The sequence below is a fragment of the Poecilia reticulata genome, unplaced genomic scaffold, assembly GCF_000633615.1.
Source record: "Poecilia reticulata strain Guanapo unplaced genomic scaffold, Guppy_female_1.0+MT scaffold_253, whole genome shotgun sequence".
In the NCBI taxonomy this organism is placed as follows: domain Eukaryota; kingdom Metazoa; phylum Chordata; class Actinopteri; order Cyprinodontiformes; family Poeciliidae; genus Poecilia; species Poecilia reticulata.
The window spans coordinates 96,118-107,105 of NW_007615037.1; the positions used below are offsets into that span (position 1 = coordinate 96,118).

Consider the following 10,988-nt stretch of genomic DNA (forward strand, 5'->3'; position numbering starts at 1 on the left):
GAGGAGAGGAGAGGAGAGGAGAGGAGAGGAGAGGAGAGGAGAGGAGAGGAGAGCTGAGCTGAGCTGAGCTGAGCTGCCGGGTTCAGAACCGGCACCAGAAGAACCTCCAGAAAGTTCTAGTCCAGAAGCAGAAAGTTAGAAAGCAGAAGGTCAGATGGTGGATCCAGGCTCCACCTCCACCGCTTGCTCTCCAGAAATATAGAGATCCACTCAGAGAGATCCACTCAGAGAGATCCACTCTGAGAGATCCACTCTGAGAGATCCACTCAGAGAGATCCACTCCCAGAGATCCGCTCCCAGAGATCCACTCTGAGAGATCCACTCAGAGAGATCCACTCTGAGAGATCCACTCTGAGAGATCCACTCCCAGAGATCCGCTAACAAACCTCAGCAACAGTTTTTTAAAACCACGATCTGGACATCAGTGCAGGATCGTGAGCATTACAACCTTCTGGCTTCATTCTGGATGGCAGTTGATTGGTTTCCATCCAAATCCCACATCATGATGCTGCCTCATCCATGTTTGTGAAGTAGTCTCTCGTTCTCATCAATGTTCAACTCGTCTGACATCAAACGTTTCTCTTGGACGTTTCTGTTACTTTGACATCAAAGATGTTTTGCTAAATCTTGTTTCAAGGAGTTTATTAAATATTATTTTCATCAGAAAACGATGAGGCAGGAATGGAGGGTCATTGGTTCCTTTGTGACCTTCTCCAGCCCTGCGGTTCTGGTTTTCAGAGGAATTTGTCCCTTTTTATGGTCTGTGTTCATCTGATGATGTGGTCAGATCCACTTTACTCACACGACTCAGTCCAACACAAACAGCTGCTGCTGTTCATCAGCAGGAGGCTGAAAGAAGAGCCAGCAGAGAGAATCTTCCAATCTCACTCCCCTAATGTCTCAAATATTCAACATTAACACATTTTCTTCAAAATGTAAACATATTCATCAAGAAATAAATAAATCAACCAAGTGAAAAGTAACATTAAATCAGTGAAACAAGGGAATGTATCGCAGCAGCTCTACGGACTTGATGGTAAAACCAGTAAGAAAGACGATGCTGCTGGTCTGGATGGGTCAGAACCGTCTTGGTTGGAGCGGCTGGTGACGGACACTGATGTTGAAGAGGATCCAGCATCGACTATCTGGTCTGACGAGCAGCGCCACCGAAACGCCCTTCAGTCTGGGTCAGTGTGGTACTGGGCAGATTCAGGTCCATCACCTAGTGCGCATTGGAACCGGCGTCCAGGATGGAACCCTAACGACCCAGGATGGAACCCTAACAACCCAGGATGCACCCTGAAGATCTGCTGGATCAATTTCTCTGGATAGAAATCTCAAGCTGCCTAAGCCTCCCGTGTCTCGGGTTCACAGAGGTTAACAGCGGACTGTTGTACCTCCACTCCTGGGGTCAGAGGTCAAACCATTCACCAGCTCATGTTTGGGCATGAGGAAACTTCAACAACTCAAAAGATATTTGACATTGTCCTCAGCTTAATATGTAAATTTGAACCAACTTGGACAAATGTGAACTTGTAGAGCGTAGCGCTACGCCAACCATCCATCCAACCATGGATGGATGGATGGATGGATGGATGGATGATGAGCCAGTTCAGACTCATCAACATTGCTTCATATTTCAGGAAAACAATATGCTCTGGAAAAACAAGTCAGTGACTGAGCAACAAGTCCAACCTGTCCTCTGCCCACGCTACCGATGTGGACATGGGAGACAAAGTTGATTCTGTTTCTGTTGAACCATTTCTGTTTGTTACTGTGGAAAATCACTGAGGGACCAGATTGATTCTTTAGTTCCTGTAGGTAGGCGTCCTAAAGCTGAACCTTCCTAATGACACTGTAAAATGTTGTTGTATGAACGTCTTTAACAAAAACGTTTGTATGAGAGGTTTTTATAGTAACGTTTGTAACGTCTGATGGAATATTTCTGGAACGTTCTCAGGCATTTTACTTGATTGGTTGAGCAGCAGAACCGATCCAAACAGTTTGTTTCTAGTTTCCTGCAGGATCAAACCCTAACTCCGGTTCTGCTGGTTCCGTTTCAGATCGTTTACTTCACAGCAACCTTTCCCTACGTGGTTCTCATCATCCTGCTGGTGCGAGGCGTCACGCTGCCTGGAGCTTACAACGGCATCATGTACTACATCAAACCGGACTGGTCCAAACTGGAGGAGGCTCAGGTGGGTCCAGCCTGTGGGCGGCTTTGCCTTGAGCACTGCCTGTGAAGAACAACACATCTGCTTTCCGTTTACCTCATATTTTCCTCTTCAGTCGTTAGAGAAAAGTTTTGGATTTTGGAAAATCAGATTTTTACGGAAATGAAAGCCACTCTTATGCTACCAAGTCGTGGGACTGTTGGTTATGAAATGTCCTGCTGAACGGTTCTTCCTGTTAAAGGCGAGTTCTTCCTATCCACTGTCGCTACATGCATGCTCGGTTGAAGGGTTGCTGTAAAGTTAACGACACAACACGAGCGCCCCCTGCTGGAGCAGGGAACGCATGACTCGATGCTCTGCTGGGTTTCCTCAGAAACGTTTCAATACTCCGGAACGAAGGAGCGGTTGGACTCGAATTATGTTTTGTGCCTTGACACGACTGTGGTTGTGAATTGGATTGTGAAATAAAAGACCTCTCACCTGTGACCTTTGACCCCACAGGTGTGGATAGACGCCGGCACGCAGATCTTCTTCTCCTACGCCATCGGACTGGGAGCGCTGACCGCTCTGGGAAGCTACAATCGCTTCAACAACGACTGCTACAAGTACGAGAACCGCAGGACCGGACCTTAGAACCAGACAGAGCCAGATAGAACCGGACATAACCTTATAATGACACAGAACCTCAGAACCAGACAGAACCTTAATGCAGTACCGGGGTCCAGGTCAGCTGGTGTTGATGGAACCGGACCGCAGCGTTGCTCCAGAGGTTCTTATCTTCTTCTTCTGCTCTGCAGGGACGCCTTCGTCCTGGCGCTCATCAACAGCGGCACCAGCTTCTTTTCTGGCTTCGTGGTTTTTTCCATCCTGGGCTTCATGGCGGCTGAGCAGGGAGTCGACGTCTCCCAGGTGGCTGAATCAGGTAAAACCCGCCCAGGCTCCGCTCAGCCTCAACAGCGGGGGCTACTTCCTGGTAGAGGGAGGCTGTCCTTTCTGAAATAGCTACTGGTCTGATTAATGATGGGCCGACTTCGCTAACTGAGCAACCGGCTACAACTGTTCAACTGGTGAACTAGCTAGTGTTAGCTTTGGACGACTAGCGTGCCTCACCCATGGCTTGTACTTTCTTCTTGAACAAAAACTGTATCTAGTAAAATGGTTTAGTGGCTTAGATCTGTAAGACGTAGATGGTTTGACGTGTTTTTTGGCAGTTTGCTGTAATCCAACGTGAGGCCGTTAGCTAACCTCAGAACCACATGAAGCTGAAGTTGGCTTCAGATTGATCCCATTCCACCAAATATTTTGATGTTTAGCATCTTCAATTAGCTGTAATTTAAAAACTTTGATTCTCAAACATGGACTAGATTCTACATTGAAAACAGAATATTTGAAACCTAGAGTTAATTTTTTGTTCATATGTCCATGTTCAATAAAGAACCATATTAGTGCATCCACAAATGAAATAAAGACTTCACAAATCGCAAGCTTTAATGAGTTCAGCATAACTTTAAATATTGTGCTTTTATTCTACGGCGTGTCGATGAGTCCGGCCTGTCGGTGTTTCAGGTCCGGGTCTGGCCTTCATCGCGTATCCAAAGGCGGTCAGTCTGATGCCGGTGGCTCCGCTCTGGGCGGCGCTCTTCTTCTTCATGTTGCTGCTGCTTGGACTCGACAGTCAGGTGACCAAGAACTCCTACAAACTGAAGCTTGATTCATTCTGCAGCGTTTAGTCATTTCGCCATGACGTAAATTAAGTTTTAATCCAGTTTTATTCCATCAATTTGGCAGGAAGTGAAGATAAAACGACCTCTGGTTAAATCTGCCACATGTACTTGATGTAGATTAGGGTCAGATTAAGGTTAGATTAGGGTCAGATTAGGGGCAGATCAGGGTCAGATTAGGGTTAGATTAGATTAGGGTCAGATTAGGGTCAGATTAGGGTCAGATTAGGGTCAGGGTTTTGTATTGTCCATTTTTACTGCAGTGACCTGAACTGGACGCCGCGACCTCATAACTACAGAAAATAAAATAATAAACTGATAATATGGTTGGTCACCTGCTGACCATAATTATCCCAAATAATAATTTCATTTGGGATAATTATTTAATTGTGAAAAGAGGCTAATTGAATTTAATCAGTTTGTTCTTTTCAGGATGTTTTCAGATCGACTAATTTTTTAAAGATAAACTTTACTTTGTATTAAACACACAGAAATATCCCCAAATCTGTAAAAACCTGATAATAAAAAAATGTACATTTAAAGATTTTCTAACGTTTTTGATTAATTATTTCCGTCTCCAGTCCTAAAACGGCAGAAAAAATATTTAATAATTGTCACAGAAACTTTTACCTGTTGAATTAAACGTCCAGGAACGTTTCTCAGCCTTCCTGTTCTGATGCGGTTGGGTCATGGAGAGGAAGGCGGTGCCTTCAGGGAGGCTCAGACCTTCCAGCTCTAACGTTGTTTTGTGTTCCTGCAGTTTGTCGGGGTGGAGGGGTTTGTCACGGGGATTCTGGACCTGTTTCCTGGGAAATATTACCACCGTTACAAACGTGAGATCGCCGTGGCGATCTGCTGTTTGCTGTGCTTCATCATTGACCTCTCCATGGTGACGCAGGTCAGCACACAAACTTTCACCTGCTCAGTTTTAGCTGCAGGAGTCCAAACGCTGAGCAAGGAGACTGTTAATATTTGGACATTTTTCTGCAGGGAGGGATGTACGTCTTCCAGCTGTTTGACTATTACTCAGCCAGCGGCATGACGCTGCTGTGGCAGGCGTTCTGGGAATGTATTGTAGTCGCCTGGGTCTACGGTATGTAACACACACACACACACACACACACACACTGTGGTGTTACATTGCAGGGTGCAGCTGAGTGATCTTTAAATAGGACATGAGATCAGATTTTAACTCCAAGTAAAGGTCAAAGTTCAGAGCCTTCAGTTTAAATTAGGAGATTTTGGGACTTTTTGTCTTTCTGTCAAAAAATCATCTAATAATTCTTATTTTTTCCTGTAAATTAACATTTGATAAATCAGACTGCTACTGAATGTGTATGTGACCTGAAGCCGTGGGTGGGGTCAGAGGTCAGGTGGAGCTCAGGTGGTACTGGCTGGCTACAGACGTTTTGGAGTTGATGGACCGCCGTCCTGACAGAACCAGAGTTCTGGAGCTGAGCTCCTTAAGGAACCGAGAACATTCCTGCTGAGGAGGTTCTGTAGCTTTACAGTGACAGCAGTTGTAATACTCTGTGATGGCAGCTAGGAGGCGCCTGCTGCCAGCCGGGCTGTGTGGTTGTTCCCAGCTGACGGTGTCTCTGCAGGTGCGGACCGGTTCATGGACGACGTGGCCCGTATGATCGGCTACCGGCCGTTCCCCTGGATGAAGTGGTGCTGGTCGTTCATCACGCCGTGCGTCTGCATGGTGAGACCCGCAGCTTCCTGTCCGTCACCAAATACGGCCCCAGTAACACGACTCCTCTGATGCATCAGGGCATCTTCCTGTTCCACCTGGTGAACTACAAGCCGCTGACCTACAACACGGTGTACGTGTACCCGTGGTGGGGCGAGGTGATCGGCTGGTGCCTGGCTCTGTCCTCCATGCTCTGCATCCCCGTCAGCCTCCTCTACAAGTTCTTCAGAGCCAAAGGAACCGTCAGAGAGGTCAGTCAGGATGGAGAAGAACCAAGAAACACCAGAACTCTTCTGCTACAGAAGATAGCATCTCAAACTTGGTGATTTATTAAGTGTACATGAAACAAAAATAAAATGTTCATTTGTTACAGCAAAACCTGCAACCCATCATTTTCAGTAACAGCAGGGGGCGATAGTGTGCAAGTCAGGTCAGCAAGAAGAAGAGAATTTAGGTAAACTGTGTAAATACTGATGCAGCCGGGACAGTAAACTTCACGCCTCCTTAACTACCGACGGAGGAAATATACTATTTATTTCTTTGTATTCAAGATGGGACGGGGGACGGAATGAGACGGAATGGGGGACGGAATGGGACGGAATGGGATGGGGGACGGAATGGGACGGGGGACGGAATGAGACGGAATGGGACGGGGGACGGAATGGGACAGGGGACGGAATGGGGGACGGAATGGGGGACGGAATGGGGCGGGTTCCTCGGTCCGGTTCCAGCTGACCTACTGGTTCCGGTTCCTAGTGAACGTCGTCAACGTTTCTCCATGGTTTCCGTTGATCTTCTCACTAGTCTGCCTGACCTCTGACCTTCAGAGACCAGACTCTGACCTTGACCCCCAGTCAGTAGGAAGGACTGCCGTTCTGGAAGGGACGGGTTGGGTTCATTGACCCGGTTATTGCTGATTGGCTGAGAAGCCGCAGGTGCGGCCATGTTGGTGACCATGATTCTCTGTGTTGCAGCGCTGGGCCCACCTGACCAGTCCCGTATGGGGCCCCCACCACCTGGAGTACATGGCCCCTGACATCGGGCCCCTCAGCTCCCTGACGCCCGGTTCTGATGACAACAAGGTCATCATCTTCGAGAGCGTCATGTAGACCGGACCCGCCCGTCCCTCCCAAGACAAGATGGCCGACCTCCACCCTCACCTCCCACCGCTTTCTGCACCGGGCATCATRAATGAGCTGGACTCTGATTGGTCCCCACGGCAACCAAAGCTTTTCCGGGCTCCCCTGGGACTTCTGGTTCTGTTGGGTTCTGGTTCTCCTGATTTAGGATGAAAGGCGGATCGTGACGATCCCAAACCACTCGTCTTCCAGTGAGGGTCACAGGGTCGGTTTAGTCTTGGGTCGGATAGACGGTCAGCACAAACCTGAACCGGACAAACAGCCATGATGGACTCGCTGTCAGCCAGAACCTTCAGAACCTTCAGCCGACAGAGTTTGGATCGTTGCTGTTTGTCAGGACAGACAGAGTTCTAGACAGAAGCACCGGCTGGTTCCCTTCAGGTTCTGTGATCAGATTTCCAGCCGTCTGTTCTCATCTGAGTGCCAAAAGGTTCTGATATCAGAACTGGGCTGCTGCCAGCGACCCGGTTCCTCTGCCTTGTCAACGCTGCGGTCCAGTTGGTTCTGACCATCTTTGTTGGGTTTCGTCCCGCTTCCTCTTTCTCGTCTTGTTAGCAGAAGATTAAAAGGCTTGACTGGTTCTGTCCATGAACCCGTCAGAACTGGTAACCGGGTCGGAAGGAGAGTCGTTTTGATCCGAATGTCGTCCGGAAACCTGAAGAGAGCCGGCGGACTGACGGCGTTGCCGAGCGTTGCCTTATGTTGTCGTCTCACCTTTAGAGTTCAAACGGTTGACCTGTGACCTCCTGTTTGCTGTCGGTGGGCGTGTCTAAGACTCTGTCTCCTAGCAACCAGTTAGCACCCGCCGCTGCTGGGAAACGAGCATCCAAATGTGGGAAAACCAGATCCGTTTGCACATTGTTGTCAAATAATAAAAAAATCCGTTTTTGTTTTTGTAAAATAAACAGAAGTTTATTTTTGGAGGCTTTTATTTTGGTGAAGAAATCTCTATATTGAATCTTTGAGCTATATTTGATGCAGTACTCACTATGATGATGATGATGATGATGATCTTTGGCTGATTGTTCACGTTCGGTCGGCGAACACAATCCACCGCTTCAGTCCTACCTCACTTCTCTTTCAGACTTTCAAAATAAAACACCAGAGTTTTTTTTAGCCGATGTTGGCGGCCTGTGGGAGTCGGAAGAATCAGAACTCAGGGTTCTGATTCGGGTCGTAAATCCCAACAGGAAACCCATATGGTGCTGCGGCGGCTGACGTGAACAAGCAGCAAAGGCCGGTGCTTTTATTGTGGCGGGTTTGCTGCGATGCAGTGATTTCTGAAATCCTTTATTCAAAGTGCTGAAGCGTTTCCATAGCTCTAGCCTCAGGTGTTTTTCCCTCAGACGTCCTGCGGCTCACATCACTTCCTCTGCTTGACTTCGGCTCCGTTTTCAGTTTGACATGAAATGAATCTTCAGTCCTGCTGACCTGAAACCTGAATGTTACGGAAAAAACGTCCCAAACTTTCAGCATCAAACTGAACAGATTTCAGCAACAGGCTGATTTGGGCTCAAAACTTTAGTGAATTAAAATGTTAATTTATCAAACAATTCTAAAAGCTGATCAACTACAACAAGGAGAGTTTGGTTCCCAATCATGTGAACTTGATTTAAATCTGAGATCAGTTTGATCAATTCGTCATATTCTGTCTTTTTCAGGTCAACATGACAGAAAAGAATAAAACGGTGGATTTTATGGCTCATCTGGGAGTTTCCAGATAGAACAAACAAAAACCTGGTTAGTAATTTAGGATCAAAATTTGAGTTTGAACTTTCTTTGCTATCATATAAAAGAGCAAATCATCTGCATAGAAACGTAGAAAACTGATGTTAGAACGAACAATTTAATGTTGCTTCAACCTGCAGAGAATACAGATATACATCATCCAGATTAAACCTGGAGAAATTAACAAAAAATAACTAAACGTAAAGATGCTTCAGCTACTTTTAAACACTGAAGAGAAATGAACAAGTTATGAGTTTCAGATGGATATTAAAATATCTGAGATTTTGGCTCAACGTTCATGACATTAAAACCCAGAAGATCCTTCTTCGCACTAATTGGACTAATCTGCTTTCAACTAATCATTTTATGAAAAACGTTGAATGTTTAAAGCTGAATATGTTGAATTTGTTCCGTCTGTGTGGGTCTGGACTGGAGCCTGGAGGGAAAACGTCTTAAATCTGCCGCCATGTTAAATGTTGTTTCATCTGCCAAAAACCTGCTGACCGAATCTGAGACCCGAAGCGGCGCCATCAATTTTCACTCCACACACTTAACCAGATTCCTCTAAATGTCATATTTGGTTTTTATGGATCTGTGTCAAAATTTAAATGCCTGAAGAGCCAGTCGGACCCAAACCGAGGAACCGGGTCCAATCGGAGCTGAAATTCTGACCCAGGACAGGAATGTGGAAAAAAGCAGCCAGAGATGAACAGAAAACAGATTTAAGTCAAAGATTAACTTCAGATGAGACAAAAAGGAATTTGGTCCAAATTGGTCTGAAATCAAAGGGAGCCAAATGGCTCCAGTCCGGTCACTTCAGTCTGTCCAGTCGCGTTGGTCCGGTCCGGTCCGGTCCGGTCCGGTCGCTCCGGGTTTCATCTCAGATTCTGTCAGTAAACTTCAGTTTGCCAAGTTGAGGGGAGCGTCGGGTTTCCAGAAACTTCCCTGCTGCTCCCTGAGCAGATCAAATTTTTATTTTGGTTTTCTGCCAGAAAGAAATGTTTAAAATGTGACCGAAAAAAAAACGAGTGAAGGTTGGAAAGAGAGGATGTTTGATTTCTTTAGCACAACACAAAAAAGCCCAAAAGTGCGGCGGAATAATCAAAGCTGGCATCACACAGCAGGGGGCGCTCTCCTCCTGATGCTAAACAATCATGTTTGGGCTCGAAACACAAAGTAGGAAAACTTAAATTTTGTTGCATTAAAATTAGATGATGAAAATTATTCATTTGGAAAGTCTGAAAAAAAGAAGCTGGACGATTTGCTGCCACCAAGTGGCCAGAATTAGTCACTGCAGCACATTGTGACAAAATGTTTTGTTGCTGCTTTAAAGCATGAAAACATTATTAATTATAATGAAGAGGGAAACAAGCCCTCGCTCTAACTTCAAAAATCTGAAATTACTATAATGGATTGGAGTTGAAAACCAGAACCAGAACACTGCGGCCCAACAAGCTTCTGCAGGAAACAGACACCATGTCGTCATGTTTCACCAAACCAATATTCATCCCAAGCAAAGATCGGAGGTTTGGAGTTTGACTCCTGCCTGTTTCCAGCCCAAACGTAACTTCCTGTTGTGTCGCCATGACGATCCGTCCTTCGTCACCAGTAGTTCCACTTTTAGCTGTGAATGTAGTGAAACTAGGGCTCCATGGTAACGAGTCACCAGCAAACATTAAGGTAGAAAACATGAACTCAGCCCTGATGATGTCATCTGATGATGTCATCTGATGATGTCATCTGTGTTGTACCAAATGTCAAAACCGAAGCAATAAATCCAACGTGAAGACAAACCGCTGCAGCGTCTTTGTGGTTGTTGGGCTGGGAACTGTGGGAGTTTCTGATGGTTCAATTATTCCACTTTAGACTAGATGACGTCAGACCAATAATCTACGAAGGACCGACCTGCAGGAACCAAAGGAACCAATCAGAGCCAGGAGGTGGGGCTTAACGCTGTCAACCACTTCATGTACTTGCTGCTAATGGCAGAGAAACAACTTCCTGTTATAAAAACTGTTTATCTGCTGTCTATGGTGGTTATGCTAACTAGCCTAGCATTGGCAAGCTGTCTGGTGGTGATGATTGACAGCGCTAAGACCCGCCTCCTGGCTCATTGTGTCTCATTCTGTCACTATGGTGGCAACTTAAGGAATATGTAAAAAAACATAATTTATAATCATTACATACTCCAGCTTTAAGGCGCTTGGATCATTTTGAATAAATAGGAAGCAGGAAATCGAAGAGTTTCCTTCAGTGACTGAAAACCATTCAGAAGAAAATATAGATGGACGACAAAATCAACACAGTATGATAAATAATAAATCAATCCCAAAAACCTCCCAAAGTCCCGGTGTGACGGGATGAGGAGCCAGAAGACTCGCTGAGTTTTCAGGGTTTCAACAGTTCAGCAGAAAGAAAATGTAACGTGATCCTCTGATTGGCTCAGAAATGTAACGTGATCCTCTGATTGGCTCAGAAATGTAACGTGATCCTCTGATTGGCTCAGCAATGTAACGTGATCCTCTGATTGGCT

The 10,988-nt window shown here is 46.0% G+C and overlaps 1 protein-coding gene across 1 annotated transcript in view; it reads left to right on the forward strand.

Moving 5' to 3' along the window:
• slc6a8 (solute carrier family 6 member 8) overlaps nucleotides 1-10,248 on the forward strand; it is a 14,516-nt gene extending 4,268 nt beyond the window's left edge. Inside the window, exons 4-12 of the mRNA XM_017303365.1 lie at nucleotides 2,064-2,198; nucleotides 2,676-2,779; nucleotides 2,972-3,096; nucleotides 3,741-3,853; nucleotides 4,656-4,793; nucleotides 4,886-4,988; nucleotides 5,500-5,600; nucleotides 5,669-5,839; nucleotides 6,563-10,248. Coding sequence (XP_017158854.1) covers nucleotides 2,064-2,198; nucleotides 2,676-2,779; nucleotides 2,972-3,096; nucleotides 3,741-3,853; nucleotides 4,656-4,793; nucleotides 4,886-4,988; nucleotides 5,500-5,600; nucleotides 5,669-5,839; nucleotides 6,563-6,697 — 1,125 coding nt within the window. The 3' untranslated portion in view covers nucleotides 6,698-10,248. The remainder of the gene's footprint in view (nucleotides 1-2,063; nucleotides 2,199-2,675; nucleotides 2,780-2,971; nucleotides 3,097-3,740; nucleotides 3,854-4,655; nucleotides 4,794-4,885; nucleotides 4,989-5,499; nucleotides 5,601-5,668; nucleotides 5,840-6,562) is intronic.
• The last annotated feature ends 740 nt before the right edge of the window (nucleotides 10,249-10,988 follow it).